This window comes from Cryptomeria japonica, chromosome 5 (assembly GCF_030272615.1).
Source record: "Cryptomeria japonica chromosome 5, Sugi_1.0, whole genome shotgun sequence".
NCBI lineage: Eukaryota > Viridiplantae > Streptophyta > Pinopsida > Cupressales > Cupressaceae > Cryptomeria > Cryptomeria japonica.
The window spans coordinates 28997396-29014866 of NC_081409.1; the positions used below are offsets into that span (position 1 = coordinate 28997396).

General features: G+C 37.4%; 1 protein-coding gene across 1 annotated transcript in view; it reads left to right on the plus strand.

Moving 5' to 3' along the window:
* Positions 1-17471, plus strand: part of LOC131033659 (neutral ceramidase 2) — a 94374-nt gene that overhangs the window by 58344 nt on the left and 18559 nt on the right. The window contains exons 3-6 of the mRNA XM_057964924.2: positions 9510-9875; positions 10065-10329; positions 10426-10702; positions 10833-10958. Of these exons, the coding sequence (XP_057820907.2) occupies positions 9510-9875; positions 10065-10329; positions 10426-10702; positions 10833-10958 (1034 nt within the window). The remainder of the gene's footprint in view (positions 1-9509; positions 9876-10064; positions 10330-10425; positions 10703-10832; positions 10959-17471) is intronic.

Genomic DNA, 17471 nt, shown 5'->3' on the forward strand with positions numbered 1-17471 from the left:
TTAAGGTGAATATTTGATAATAGACATTTTCTGAATATATGTTATGAAATATATGCTAAATTAGGAATATGTAAATGTGAATTATGGAATGGAAAGTAGTAGTAATAAAAATGCAAAAAATGTATTGTAAATGTAATCACATGATGGAGGCTATAGGGAGGAAACTCCCTTAGTCTAAGGGAGGGATTACGATAATCCCTAGGGCAGTATATATACTGAACATTGATATGCATATGTATGGCTTGGTTGATTAAGTTCAACCAAGAAGAGACGGATTTGGTCAGTCTCCTCTCAGGACTTGGATGATGGGATGCATCACCCAAGGCAAGGAATAGACATAGGGTCTTCCTTGGATGGCTTGGGTGTAAGAGGTTACACCCAAGACAAAAATCGAATTAACCTTCAATTTACTAGATGGCTTGGATGTAAGAAATTACATTCAAGACAGGGGTTGAATTCACCTTCGACTTCCTGGAGGGCTTGGAACCAAGATGGGTTCCAAGAAGGCGAGCTTCATGGCCACCTAAAGACATACTTTCGTATGACATTCATATCATTTTTATTAGATAAAAATTGTGATTATGTTAATTAAGTATTTTAAAGTTAGATTGCAATTTAGATTAGTTATATATATATATATATATATATGTCTGTTGTATTCTAACAAAGTGTTTTGTAGGACAATGATCTCTAACTAGTAGGGACATTACACTAAGGGGTATAGAGGTAGGAGGGTGGAAGATGTAGGTGTGGGAAAGGTAGGTGTAGGTGAAAGTGAAGGTATGTGTAGGTGACGGTATAGGTATGTGTAAATGTAGGGAAGTAGATTTCGTGGAAGGAACTGGAAGTTAAAAGAGGTGGAAGTAGTAGTGGGGGAAAGGTAAAGGTATGAAAGGGGAATGGGAAGGTAGATGGTGGATAGTAGGGTAGGTAGGTAAAGGATATTGGGTGAAATGGAAGGCAGTGAGGAGAAGTGGAAATGGAAGGGAAGCTATTGGGTTTGGACATCCACTGGTAGTGTTGGGAAAGGCAGATCAAAAGCTTTGGAAGGCCGAAGAGATTTCGAGAGACTTGACCAACTTTTGAGCAATTAGAAACAAAAGGCTAATAGTAAAGACTTAACAACAACCAACAACTAAGCTCAGACCACTAACCTAGAAAGCAAAAAAGTTGGGCTCCCCATTTGCAATGGGGTGATGTGTGAAAACGTCACAACAGTTAGCACACTTGAAATGTTGGACAAAAGCCTAAGTAGCTTTTATGTAAATACTCTAGAAAGGTGGTACAAACAACATCCTATGCAAATTTGAAATAACAACTTTTACATTTTTGTAGCTGAAAAGAAGGGAAAACTTGCAGCTTTTTTTTTTTTTCTATTAACAATATTGAACTAAAAAATTGAATTTAATAGAGATCTATGCTATGAGAAAATTAGTAGGTACGAATGAAAACTTTAACATTTCAAATTAAATGAAACAAAGAGGTTTAGAAGATACATTTTTCTAGATGCTAATATCCCAAACTTTCATAACTTTACCATCAGGCCAATGAGGGAAAGTATCATCAAGGTGCTTTTCCGCCAAACCACAGACTTACTAGTCCCCCGTGCCATATCCAACTGGATTGTCCCGACCCTTCGCAAGGAGGTAACGGAAAGTCTAACTCATGCCATCTGAACTGGTGGATAATCCTATACAAATCCCTAGTCAGTCATACACCATAGGCTACCCCTAACTAGCATGACCTTTGACTGAGTTGTGTATCTAGATTAACAAACTAGTTGACACTAATTCAAGAAGTTATTGTTCATAACCTTACTCGGTCGAATTTAAATTCCTAAAGGTGTTCAAGTCATTATGTTTGTCTCTATGTTGATTGCATTCTGACTCTATGAGGCTCTTGGCTATCATTTATGTTTGGATCCAAGTTTCTCATGCTGGTCAACAAACTTGAGGTGACTTATACTCTTAGGGTGTAACCTATTTTTTGACAGAACCCTAGTTAAATTAAATTTGGAGTTCACCCTTGTGCCATTGAGCTAGCAACCCACTCTCTCACGAGTACAAGAATGAATACATGCTTAATGGATAGGCAGAATTCACTACCCCTCTATTAATATGCCAAATCCTTGTACAAATTTATCAGTCTTTAAATTACAGCAGTTTAATAGTGTTCATATTTCATACAGTTTCAATACTGTGTACTCATGAAGAGTAGCCCATACTTGACTTTTATTAGCTGATATTAGCCATTGAATTGCATATGGGTTTTTAACCCTTCATGGCTGCAACTTGAACTTCTAGGACATGAGTTCTTTCCTAAGAACTTAATTAGTGGATCTCCACTTGTCAACCACTTGTATTTCAATCACAAAGTACATATTTTGAGTTTGAACATTAGCAATAGGGTATCTAACCCTCATGTATATACCAAATTTCTATATTCAACATATGAATTAGAGTTGTTAATGTTCCTTTCCAGAAAGCGTAATATTAATCATTTGTATTTTAAGGAACACCACCGAGTTTCCTTATGTCTATCTAACCCTTTCCATACTAAGGATTGATTAAGCATTATCCATAAGTGAAAATTGCTTACTAGTTAACTCTAGCTCGGTGAACTTCAGAACTGATATAAATTTTCAATAATAATCTAATAGCAGAATTAATTTTAGAGATGTTACCAGTGTTATGTCTCACTCTTGGCCCTTCTGTGGATTTGACTTACATGTCTCAGTCATATTCCACGAACTTCATTTATTTTTTGAGTAATATTATCATATGAGGTTTTTGTTTTAACCTTCTCATAAATCAGTGTATAAAATATTAGAAAAATACAACTAACCCCTAGATTAGGAAAGGTAAAATGGCTTAAGTGCCGCCAACTGCCCATATAATCTTAAGTTTGAATGAACAACATGCATGACATGTCTCTGCTATCATTGCAATGTCTGAGTGTATTTTTTTTTATAATTGAAATGCTAACTGCATTACGGATACTGTTGTTCTACTCTTACCCATTTTTCTTTCTTAAGCTAGAGTTTAGTTTTCAATCCCCTGCTAGGGAAGGTTAATCCCTAACGTGGGAGCAGCTTCACTGCTGATTGATAATTCCCACTTCTTGTATTTCATAAAGTCAGAACAAAAAGGCATCTAAATAGCTCATTCATTTTCTTCTTGGATAAATTTAAGTATTAAAACACCTCAATGGTCATAAGTGTTTAATTGAGATCCCAACCGGGGTTTCATAACACAAGACTAAAATGACCAATTAAACAATTTAGGCAAATATTTTCCCGTATCAATTAAGAATGAAATTCTGCCACACTGAAATACACAGCTATACTGTAATACACAGTTTATAATATTTTATCTATTGTCAAAAGGTTTACTCTCAGCTGGATACATAATACACAGCCATACTGTAATACACAGTATATAGTATTTTATTTACTGTCAATAAAATTGTTCTCAGTAGTTTTCTATAAACATAGTGCATCATACAATTCCAGCTGTCAAGGGTTTTTTTTGTTTTTTTTTAAAAACAAACCTTATGAATGCTGCACTATATTTGCAGTCTTGACAACTGTCCAAATTTCCTTGAATACACTTATAATATGAATACATTTCCCATGTATTATAAGGATTTAAGCAGTCAAAACACAACCATACTGGAAATGCAAATACACAGCCATTCTAGGTGTGCACAACCATGTTGTGTATGCACAGTCGTGTTGTGTATACACAGCCATGGCTGTGTGTTATCTTTTTGTGCATATAAAAATATTTCGTTTTTGTCTACAAGAAGGAAAAACACAGCTATACGAATATTTCCTTGTATTCTTCTATTTCCCTACACACAAAGAGATTATACCACAGCCATTTCCCATTTCCAAATAAGAAATGATTTCCAAACTAAATTGTATATTCCTTATATGTTTTTCTTAAGCTTAACCTTCCTTAATCAAACTTAGAAAGAAGAAGAATGTTTGCACAAGCCTTGCTAGGCTTGGGTATAAGCTACATGACATGATTAAAGTGGAGAAGATATGACTTGAAGGGAGTTCTCTGTGTTGTTCCTTAGCTTCTGAAAACCTCTTGAGCCTTTACCAGCTGAACTAACCCCAATAAGGTTGCAGCGCTTAATGAAGGAAAACGTTAGCAAATACAGGGCTGAAAATATTTCTCAACCCTTTCCATAATGCCCATCATGAGGCGGATTATCTATTTAGCCCTAAACTCCTTTGCTTTCACGTGAATTTCATTCCAATTCCCACACCAATTCCAAGCATGTTTCTTCATGGGAAAGATATAAATTATCACAACAAATGCCTTTGTTCTCCAACAGCTTCTGAAAAAAACATTTGCTTCCTTCGACTATAATATTAAATCTCTTTTAAACAATGTAGTGTTTTTTATTGCCCATACGGTGGTCAACAAACTCCTAATTTGCCTGATAATATTTTGCATTAAAACATTTATATTTCATTGCATATCTAAGCCAAGATGTATTATTTGGTGATTAAAGTTACATTAAACTTAGCATTCGATACATTGCTTAATGCCAATGTAAACTTTAGTAGTGCTCAAGAATTATTTAGACTAATCTAATTTAAATAGAAAAGCCCCCTCTTCGGAGACATAGCTGTTCAAATACTGAATTTGATTATATATATGGTGCTAATAAAAATTATATTAGACTTATTCCATAATGGCGGCACCCGACAATGAATTTTATAAAAAGACCAAATCAAAAAATTGGTCCAAAATATTTAATATTAATATTATGCGATAAAAGGTGTGAATTAATTTTTTTTTTACACTTATTAATATAAACATGTATTAATTATATTGATGCATGAGCGATAAAATGATTAAATTCCATAAATAAAATAATTAATAAATTAACTTGGAATCCAATCTACAACTTAGAGTCATGAAACCCTAAAAACTCCTATGCAGACCAATTTAGGGTTACCTAACGTGACAAGCTGACGAAAGATATAGTCAACATGAGATGACCTAACTCAACTTACAATTAGGGTTTCTAGATGACTTGAGTTATCTTTCCTTACCTCTTGACCTGATGATACTTCCCCTCCCTTCTTGAAGGATGACGAACTCCTGCACACACTTGGTCAGTTCAAACAATTCGCCTGAAATCTTGTCATAACTCTGACATTTCAAAAATATTATCAACAAAAGTAAAACATCATAAATGTCATGTTAAATAGCAAAACATCAATTTAAAAGTTGTGAGTCATCATTTCATTGTACTGAGCACAAATACCATCTAGGACATCATCACTCAGTTATAACATAAACATGTAGGGCATCATCACCCAATTATAACATGAAACACGTAGGGCACGATTAACATCGCGTAAATTTCATGTTAAACAACTAAGGCACAACAACATGGCGTAAAGTAGCATAAAAACAACTAGGGAACAAATGGGATGTAACAAAAAGCTTGGATAATATGTCTTTGAAAATTTCAATCTAAAAAGTCAGATTTATTTCTCTTCCCATTGTTGTTACATCTTATATTTTTACACCATCTGCTGGTCAACTTTGATATTTGTTTCCATTTATATCTTCATCATCATGTAAGGATCATAGAGTTGCCTTGCATTTGTTTCTAACTTTCTAGTGATTCTTCTTTAGGAAAACTTGAGCTGTAAGAAAATGTGGGATTTCAAATCATGTCTTTTTCTTTAAACTCTTGAATGTCAATCAATTATCGATGACAGCCATTTGAACAACAATAACAATATGATACTTACACCCAACACATTCTATGAGTAATTCATAAAGCTTCCATGGGGACGCATCCCTGCCCCTGGAGTTCACGTCCTCCTCCCCCGTGGCGTTTTGGGGATGGTGGGACAGTCCCCCTATTGTCCCCTTGGCTTTCCAAATCACAAGAAACATGAGAAACAACGCGAAAATGGGAGAGGATGCCTAGGCATCTTTGGGACTTAACCATTTTGGGGACAGCCAGGTGTCCCTTGAAGATGCAACACGTTTTTTCAATAAAAAAAGAATTTTTTAAAAATAACTCATTGGTTCTGCAGTGGCATGGGGCTCCCACAATCCCTCCCACGCCACTTTACAGCCCTAAAATACCCAAAAAACTGCAGAACATAAACTTATTTCATTTTAATTTTGCTGTTTGCTGTGTGCTCCATCTTTCTGTGAGGGTTTTTAGCAGGGTCTAGCTGCTTGAGCACTATTGCAAGGACGAGGAAGCGAGATTCAGAGGTGAGATTGGACACATTTTGTCACATTTTGCAAAAGCTTCAAGTTTGAAACAAAATATCAGCTGCAAATTTGAAGCTACAGCCAAGGAATGTCATTTTTTTTCAGTTTTCTAAATATTTAGCTTGTAGTAAGTTTGTAAATTGAAAAATATTGTCCCTCAATTTGGTTTTAGACTTTCAATCATAAAATAAATACCACAAAATGAGCAACAATAGTAGTACCAGTCATGAGGATAGTGAAAGTGAAAATAAAGTCAATTGAATATCAATAGATGCTTCTTCTAATTTTGAAAATCTAAACTCAGCTTCTATTCCACAAGACTGTTTTGCATGCCCTTCCTCTCTTCAAAAACTTGCAAAAGGCCCTCTCAACCCCAAGAAAGCATTGCTTCAATTTGCCATGAATTTGTCTGTCAATAGGGGTAAAAATACAGGGGGCAGCAGGCATTGGCTATGTAATGTTTGCAACACTGTTACCATGGGAGCTAGACTAGGGTTAGAACCCATCTATTGGCTAAGGATAAAATCATTGCTACAACCTACAATGAGAAAATGGTCATCTAGTGATTTGCATGCCTATTCCAATGTATCAGTTGGAGAGAGTTGTGATAGAGGGAAGAGGAAGGCCACTTAAGCTACTATTGAGAAAAATATAGTGGTAGGGTTATTGAATATGCAAAAATGTGATCAAGCCAATGATTCAGTGGCGAAAGTTTTTTATGGCCATGCTATTCCATTTCATTTGGCAAGGTCACCTTATTTAAAGCTATGTTGAGAGATGCATTGGCAGTTGGACCCTCTTATGCTCCCCTTGGAGAACATAGATTACGTACCTCCCTCTTTGATAAACAATATTCAAAAGTAAACGTGTTGATGGAGGAGATTAGACAAACATGGATTAGGATTGGCTGTTCCATTGTCATGGATGGGTGGATTGATATTTGACATTGGTCACTCATTAATATTATTATTACATGTCTTGTTGGTTCATACTTAGAGTTATTGATTGTTTTGGGAAATGTAAGGATGCTGATTTCCAATTTGCCATTTTTAAGGAGGCCATAGAGGAGGTTGGGTCTTCTTATGTTGTGCAGGTTGTGACAAACTCAGCTCATGTTTCTAAGTTATCTGGTTTGATGGTTGAGAGTGTTTACAAACATATTTTTTGGACTCCATTCTATGTACATGCTTTGAAAGACATTGGCAAAATAGATTGGGTGAAGGAAGTAGTGGTAGAGGCTAGAGACACAAATGTTTGTATGTAACCATCACATTTCACTTGCATTATTCCGGTCTTATACAAAGAAAGAATTCCTCAAACCAGTTGAGGCTAGATATGCTAGCTATTTTATTTTGCTAGCGAGGACGCTGGGGGTGCAGGATGTTCTACAATCCATGGTTGTTTGTGGAGACTAGAAAAAGTGGACTCAATCAAAGATAGAAGAAGGGAAGGTGTTGAAAGGAAGAGTGCTTAATGGCACTTGGTCCAATATCAGGTAAGCAAAATTGTTTGAGTTTGTACTTGGTCTTAACTTTTTATTCTAAAATTTTAATTTTGAGATTTTCATTATTAATAGTGTTAATGCCATAATTTTTAGTTTTAAAAGTTTTAAATGTTGCTTGCAGGTATATTTTCTCTATCATATCTTCTATTCTAGGGGTAATTAGGTATGCAAATAGACTCTCCTAGCCTTAGAGAGATCTATGAGCCTTTTGATAGCATGCTTGATCAAATGAAGCAAGCAATTCATAACAAGGATCTTGGATTGCAATTCTATGAGGAGCATATTAGGCCTATTGTCACGAAGAGGTGGAACACAATGAACACCCCTCTTTACATGGCTGCTTATGCTCTTAATCCGAAGTGGTATGCACCTAGACCTAGGTGATAGCTTCATTCCTGAGGATGATGAAGTGATGAAGGGGCTTATGGTAGCCCTTTGTAAAATGTATAGCAAGGAGGAGACAACCATACTTGAAGAGCAGTGGCTCCAGTTTTCCAATCTTTAGGGTCCTACATTTAGCAAACTAGAGGCTAGGACGGATAGGGCTAGTATTGCACAAAAAACCCCATTGTATGGTGGAAATTTCATGGGAAGGACACATCAGAGTTGAAACAACTTGCTTTTCATTTAATCTCACAAATTGCTAGTTCCTCAATTGCAAAGAGAAGTCGGTCCACCTATGGCTTCAACCACTCAATTAAGAAAAATAGGCTTACCTCGAAACAAGCTGAAAAACTAGTTGCAATTCATAGTGCCTTGAGACTTAAGACTGACTGACTACTAAGTATATACACTCTAGCAGCGTGTTCAGATGTTGATCCTGAAGATGTTAGGCAGATTGACGAGGAGGAGGTGCAACCAGGAATGGTCGGGCTACCATTGGATGATCCATTTCAGGCAGAGAGTGATAGTGACATAGATTGTTCTGAATCTTCAGATATTGATAGCCCGAATGAGGTTTAGTCTCATAGATTGTGGTATTTTGATGTTTGAGACTTTGAGTTACTTTAATAGTTAACTTTAAAATTTGAAGTTGAACAACAAAATACTTAATAGTTAATACTGCTGTTATGGATCTCATGATTAATTTTAATGTTGTTTTATAGTTTATAGTTTATAGTGCTGTTATACTATTGTTGTACTGCTTTTATACTACTTTATTGTATTTTATTAACTATTATGCTGCTGTCATGAATTACTTACATATTGATATTGTTGTTATAAGTCATTCACATATCTCTCTCTCTCTCTCTCTATATATATATATAATATATTTTGAAAAATACACGCACACAATATACATACATACATGCATACATATACATATACATATATGCATCATATATTGCCGTCCCCCAAATATGGCCCTTTGACTCTCGTCCTCAAAACGCATCCTCTACCATCCCCCTATCCCTGCCCCCAAAACTCTATGGAACACAGAATTAAAAACATGGCACTTACATATGGTCTGGTATGGCTATATGTTTCATTAGTTTGCACTCCTACTGGGTCTCAGAACAGGTTTCTTTGCATTCTTCCTAAAGCATCTCTTAAGAAGGTTATGCACTTGAATATGCAATTTTCAGTCAGGAAAATCTCCAAATGATCATTTAACCATTCATTATAGTAAAAGTTACTTTCAGATTCCTTATTGTTTTGTGTTGTGTTCTGCTGCATTTTTAGGCTGATGTTGTTGATTGATACTACTCACATCTAAGAATTGTACTGTGGTATTCTTTCAGGGGAGCTTCTTGATGCTGGTGTTAATCGCAGCCCTAGTGCTTACTTGAATGATCCACCAGATGAACAAGCACGGTACAAATATAATGTTGACAAAGATATGACATTGCTGAAATTTGTAGATGCTGAGTGGGGCCCAGTAGGAAGTTTTAACTGGTTTGCTACACATGGGACATCAATGAGTCGTACAAATCCATTAATTAGTGGTGACAATAAAGGGGCTGCAGCACGTTTTATGGAGGATTGGTATTCACAGAAAAGTGGGGGTTCACCAACTTCTGAGAGTTCAAAATCAATTGGGACTAATTATAATGCCAATTCATTGAGTCAACAATACAAAATAAACTCAAGCATGACTCCAAGTGTAGGTATGTAAAGATTATAGATCACAGTTAAAAAATTTTGGCGTTGATCCTCACGTTCCCATTTTTATATTGACAATGGTAGTGTAATTGGAAGTGTTTTAAATGCTTATTAATACAGTGAGCATTAAAGTGTATGATTGAAAGAAATGATTAGGTGCAAGGTTCAAAAATAATCTAATTTGATTCTTGCAGAGGAGAGTCTTTACAAAATTGCAGCATCACATAAGAGCACAGGTGGGAAATTCAGTGAACGGTTAATTAGTGTTTCAAGTAGAGTTCGGGGATCCACTGGGAATGGAGGCAAAACACAATTTGTGGCTGCATTTTGTCAATCGAATTGTGGTGATGTGAGTCCCAATGTTTTAGGCGCTTTTTGCACAGATACAGGATTGCCTTGTGACTTCAACCACAGTACTTGTAATGGAAAAAATGAAATGTGCTATGGGCGTGGCCCAGGGTAAGTATTTAACCACCGAAAGCATCATTTTAGAAACTGTTGCCTTCCATAGATTGATTGACAGTAATGTGTCTTATATCCTATTTTGTATGACAGATACCCTGATGAATTTGCAAGTACCCGCATTATTGGGGAAAGGCAATTTGAGAAGGCTATTGACCTATTCAATAGTGCATCTGAACAATTATCAGGAAAAATAAACTATCGCCATGTATATCTTGACTTTTCTAAACTTGAGGTCAACCTTCCCCCAGCTGCACCTGGAGATTCAGAGTCTGTAGTTAAGACATGTCCTGCTGCAATGGGGTTTGCTTTCGCTGCAGGAACCACTGATGGGCCTGGAGCTTTTGACTTCAAGCAGGGTGATAATAATGTATGGCTTCCCTTGAGAAAAACTTGCTACTGAAATTGTTTGTTGCTCAGTTTATTATGTTATTTACAATTACACTGTTTCTGTGCTTAAGAGGCCTCTTGATTATGTTCATCTTTTGTCTTTTTTGTAGGGAAATCCATTTTGGAAGTTAGTGAGAGATGTATTGAGAACACCAACCAAGGAACAAATAGATTGTCAGAAACCAAAGCCAATTTTGCTCGATACAGGAGAAATGTCTCTACCATATCCATGGGCGGTAAGCAAATAGTGCATTTCAATGTTGGTCTTTGTGCATTTAAATCAAAATAGGTTTTTTGGTATTTTATAATATGTTAATATTTTTGTAGAAATGTGCACCTCCATTTTCTTCTCAACTATTTTAGATATCAAGCTCTATTTATATTATTTGGGTTTTGTATTGATATTATGGGGTTACGTGCTGGATGTCTCAAGTATGTTCTTATGGTGGCAGTGCTTGATCCGATTTATGAATTTGGATGACAACACCTGAGTGAGAACCTGCGGTATTGTAAATTCTGTTTAAGAACAAGAAAGCATAGAATTGAAGCAAGCCAAAAAGTGATCTATTCCATTCGAAAATCCAACATATAGTAGTTCATGAGATTCCAAGGGTCACACAAACCCCTTGAGAATCGAAGCCCAACAGTCACATTTGTTTATTACATAATAAAATCTAAAAACTACGAAAATTTCAAAAAACTATAATGAACCCAAATGTATTCAAAAAATAGCTTTGCAGTGTCCTCTGCAGAAATTGTTTTTTTACATGCCACTATTACTGCCATTTTGGAGAACCTATCTACCACAACATACACACAATCATGGCCTCTTTTGGTGGTAGGAAGACCAGACATAAAGTCCATAGAAACTGAGTGCCAAGGTTTTTCAGGAACAGGAAGTGGTGAGTACATCCCAAGTTTACGATTGGCAGGCTTAGCAATAGCACATGCGGTACAAGCTTGAATATATGAAATAACATCATTTCGCAATTTTGGCCAATAGAAATACTTCTGAAGTATAGCAATAGTCTTACCTATACCAAAGTGACCAGCAACCTTACTATAGTGAGCTTCCCATATCAACTTTTTGCGTTCTGCATTGGGCACACAGATTTGGCCAAGGTGACAAAGCATTCCATCCTGCAAATAGAAGTCATTCACTTGATGTCCCTTCACCAATTGATTATAAACATCGGCAAATTCAACATCGTTCTCATACAAGCAAGCCCAGGCTTCAGTTTGATGACCACATGAGTTCAAAACCATACTTATGGCTGCAATTGGAGGCCTGCTCAAACAGTCCACTACTTTGTTAGTACTTCCCTTCTTGTGGCGAATATTGAGGTGAAATTGTTGAAGATATGCTGACCATCGTTGATGTTGATCATTCTGCAACTTCCCTTGTGTTTTCAAAAATTGAAAGGGTTTGTGATCTGTGTGGATGACAGTCTCCTTACCCAAAATGTAATGTTTCCATTGCTTACAGGCTTGAACAATAGCATATAGTTCCTTGTCGTAAGTGGCATATCGACGCACTGTATTAGAAAAAGTCTGATTGTGATATGCAACTGGATGACCATGCTGCATGAGGACTGCCCCTAGAGCATATTCTGATGCATCTGTTTGTATTTCAAATGACTGTTGCAGGTCAGGAAGAGATAAAACTGGTGCAGCACATAACCTTCGTTTTAACCCCTCGAATGTTTCTTGTTGAGCACTTGTCCATTTAAACTTTTCTTGTGTCTCCCCCCCTCAATGACTGATTTAGAGGCCAAGACAAATGGGAAAATCCCAACACAAATCTGCGATAAAAGTTTGCCAACCCGAGGAAACTTCGTAACTCTGTGGGATTTCTAGGAGACGGCCAGTCCTTAATCACTTGTATCTTCTTTGGATCAACATGGACACCCTCATTGTCAATAACATATCCTAAGTATCTGATACTCTGCATACCAAAGAAGCACTTTTCTTTGTTTGCATAAAGCCCATGATCTTGTAAGGTTGAGAGAATTTTTTCCATATGTTGCAAATGTTCCTCCCAAGTTTTGTTGAAGATGAATGTCGCTGGAGCATTTGTTAGACCGAAAGGCATCACTAGCAATTCAAACAATCCCTCTTTAGATTTGAAAGTTGTCTTCCACACATCGGCTGATTCAATTGGTACTTGATGGTACCCTGATTTCAAATCAATTTTGGTGAAGAAACGGGCCCCTTTAAGCTAGTCCAATAGGTCATCTATCCGGGGAAGTGGATACCTATTTTTGACTGAAATTTTATTTAAGGCCCTATAGTCAATACAAAGTCTCCAGGTTCCATCCTTTTTCTTTGCTAGAACAATGGGGCTGCCACAGGGTGATGCACTTGGACGAATATGTCCCTTCTCAATCAATTCTTGTATTTGCCTCTTAATCTCATTATTCTCTAATACTGACCTACGGTAGACTGGTTCATTAGGTAATGGAGTTCTTGGTATCAAATCAATAGTGTTTCTCACTTGGCAGTGTGTAGGTACCCCAGTTGGTAACTTAAACAGATTCTCATATTTCATTAAAATTTGGTCCATTGATATTTTCTGCAGTGTTGTGGTGTTTGTGATGGTATGGGAATTATAAACTGATTTCCTTTCTTCTTCAGAACGAATCATCAATAAAATGAATGTTCCTGTTTTGGCAACCAACCTCTTACATTGCTTGGCACTAATCAAAGAGGTAGTGTATGCAGGGCTTACCTCTGGTATTCGGTATTTCTGCTCACCTAATTTGATGCTCACGCTGCGAGGCCTGGACTCATAAAAACCATGTCGCTGGTACATATATGGTTGTCCCAACAGAACATCACAAACATCTAAGGGAGCCACATCACAGATTACCTCATGTATGAAAGGCTTTATGGAGTATGAAAGGCGACACTGCTGGTGAACCTGGATATCTCTCCCTTGACTAACCCATCCCATTGAATAGGGTTGCAGGTGGGTTGTTGTTTTCAGATTCAGTCTCTGCTGATATTAGGTTCTTTTGACTTCCGCTATCAACGATAAAGTGCAGGGCTTTTCCTCCGACCCACATCTATGAATGGAACAATCTCTCCTCATCCTCCTGGGGCAATATCCTTGTAATAGCTACCATAGCATATGGATCAGCCTCAATGACCTGTTCATGACTTCCTTCTGTGCAAGTTTCTGCCACCTTAGATTTTGCCTTGTCTTCATGCGTCTCCATCATTAAGCTTTTTATGGTTCCGCAATCTTTTGTATTATGAGAGGGGCTCTTATGGAATTCACACCACATACTGTTCTCTTCTGTCTTCTTCATACTCCATGTCTTTTTTGTTGGTGAATTGGGAGAGGGTTCCTTAGAGGTTTGTTTCCATGTAGTTTTGCCACCTTCACTCTTCCATTTGTTGTTTGCGAAATTATCCCTCCTTCCTTTCTATTTGAATTTCTCCTCAATTTTGGTAGCAAATTTATATGCACTAGGTAAAGTCTCTATGTTCAGGAATTCCATTTCGGTTTGGATGTACCTGTGGAGTCCACTCTGATATTTCAAAACTCGGTGCTTCTCACAATCTTTGATGCCAAGCTTTGCTGCTAAGGCATGAAACATATTAGTATATTCTTGAACAGTTTGGTCCTTCTTCTGTCGAAGCAATTGCCACTGCATATATTTTTGTTCATATGTATCAATAGGAAAATATTCTTCCTTTATGTGCTCCATGAATTCTCCCCATTTGGGTTTTCGATCAAAAATAAATGTGCTGCCACTTTCTGCTGCCTTGGATGCTAACTTCGCTTCCCACGAATGTTTCACATGATTTTCAACTTTGAGGAGAGCGAAAGTTATCTTCTCTTCATCTGAAAACTGATTGACAGAGAAATATCTTTCCAGCTTTGAAACCCAATCATCAACAACATCTGCATCGATCTCTCCTTGAAATGTGGGTATATCGAAATTCACTTGCACCTTGATTGGCGTATACCCTGTAAATGGTGGGTTTGCTTGTGACCCACGACTTTCCAGCATTTGCTTGAACTACTCCATCATTTCTTCACGTTGCTTTGTGTTGACGTGTCTAGAATCGCATTGCTGCAAACTCCATACGGCCAACGCAGAATAGAATAGCCAACTGATTATCCTATCCTCTCTTGAGATAAGGAAGTCCCTAATGCTGTTTTTGGTTTGATCAAAGGGGACAACCTCAAGGTTTTGATTGTCAGGTCTTGACTGCGGGATCTCTCAGTGGCTTGATGTATTTTTGCTGGAAACACAAGGGGACTTACGATTTGCAACAAGCTAGTCAGCTGTGATTCTCGAATTACGCAATAAAGAGCAAAAGGAAAGGGTTAGGAGATCTAAAACTAACAACACGGGTATGCGGGTAGACGGATTTAACATAACCAAGTCCTGCTTGGCCAGAATAGCTCACAACCTTGCAGGAACAGTGCAATCTTCAAAGGAACTTGGAAGATTTTTAGATTGGAGATGCCCGACTAAGCACCCAATTCTGGCGCAGCTCAGATGGACATCTGCAATTGAACTAAGCACAATCGAAGGCTCAGGTTAACCACACAAAAGGATACACAATCAGTATATCCTCAGTGGTATGAGCCTGAATCTATCAAATACCTGCACACCCAAAATAGAAAGATCTATCTAAAATGCTGAAAGAAACCATGCAAACAGGATGAAAACAAGACAATAAACACCAAATCAATGTTTATATATTGATTTCAACTGCCTCTTACAACAATTTCTGCAGCATCTCTATGCTACTGCTAAGATCTAACCTATTCTAACCTCTAAGATCTAACTACAAAATTCTAACCAACTGTCTGACAAAAATCTCCAACTATCTAACCCTTTACAAAAGAAAGGCCTCTGCTTTTTATAGATTTTACAATAATGAATCGAAGGCTAGGATGGACTGCATCCAAGGGTCCTGATCTGCCTTCCAGAAGCTGGCAGCTTTAACCCATGCCGAATTAATTCTCAGTTATCCAACCAGCAACTATCTCAACTACCTGCCACTATTTGGCTTTAATTCAGGTCTATCCAATCTTCTTGGTGGTTGGGAATAGTTATCCACAAAAATATCTTGCACGAGACCCATAGGCAGTTTACAATAAAGCAATTTCAGCTTTTTAGGAATTGAATTCCTTGAATTAAATCCAGCTGTGCACTTTCTTGATAATGCATAAACTTGCAGCATTCAAAGTGTTCTTTGGTCTTTGGTCCCGGTGGCAGACTTCATCTTGTTCAGTGGCATGGTTCCCAATGTTTGGTTGCTCTCGCGCTCTTGCATCTTTTCTTTTTCCAGTCTTCAGCGCCTGGCCTTGAATTGCGATCCTTCCTTGATTTGCGTTTGAGGCCTTCTCCTGGTTCTTTAATGACGTCCTGCAATCAATCAACCAATTTCATTTCATTAAATCAATTTGAAAAATTAAATAATTTAATTTAACAAACATTAAATTTAATTACGACGTCTGGCTTGAGAAGCTCTTTGTGAGATGTATCTTGAAAATGCTTCTCCTTTCTCTTCGAATGTGAAATCTGATCCTTGGTCTTGATGGTGTTTGGGTGATTTACTTCCGCGTGTTTTTACCTTTGGAGTCTTGGGCGTTTTGAAATCTTCTTATAGCGCGACTCTGGAGGTTTGAAGAGCTTCTCCAAATTTTAAAACTCTAACTCTCATGCTTTTCTGGTGAATTTCGGAGAATGGAGGGCACTTTTGCAGACTTAAAACTTTACGTCTCCATCTTCCAAATTATGAACTCTGCGTTTTCGCGTTTTGTCTAATAAACTTTCTGCGCTGTGTTCTTCGGATGAATGGGGATCTATCAATTTTGCATTCCTTATATTTGGGCCTATGCGTCGCGATTCTGGGCACTATGGCAAATTTTGGACCTTGGAGGGGTTTTGGCGATTTGCCCAGAATTTCGGAGCTAAATGCGTTTTTTGGCAGACTGGGAGTATTTTCGGAGCTAAACACGTTTGGAAATTTCGTGATTTTAATGCCAAATTCGGAGCTTAAGGCGATTTTTACAACTTGTCCAGAATTTCGGACCATTCAACGTTTTTGCGAATCTTAAAGTGAAGTTCGGATTTTCTGGAGGTTTTAACGTTTTGGTGCCCAAAGGTATTTTTCGCAATTTTAACCTTCTGGAGCTTTTAGCGTTTTGAAGCATATTTTGTGGACTTAAACAAATTTCGGAGCTCCCAGCGTTTTTTGTAACCTGTAGAAATTTCGGACCTAAATGCCCTTTGTAAAACTTCGGATCTATAAACATGTTTGCAAATTTCAGAGGTTTGAAGGCATTTTGGGCGAACTGGGAATATTTTCGGACCTAAACTATACCTTTTGGCAAGTTTTTTACTTTTCAACTTTTTGCCCCATGGTCCGAAATTGAGGATTTTAAGTGATTTTCGGACCTCTAGGGTCTTTTTGCAAATTTATAACAAACTTTCAAATTTTGGAGCCAGGGTCCAAAATTGGGCGTTTAAGTGAAATTCAGACCTAAAAGCACTTTTGGCAAGTTAAGTGAATTTCGGACCTCCAGCCAGTTTTGTCAACTTTTTCACTTTTTGGCCCAGGGTCCGAAATTGGACAACTTAAGTGAAATTCGGACCTCTGGGGCATTTTTGCAACTTTTGAACGTTTTCACATTTTAGCCCCATGGTCCGAAATAGGGCATTTCAAGCGTTTTTAAACATTTTCCTCAAGAAGTGCGAGCTTGGGCACTTGGGCAAGTTTGT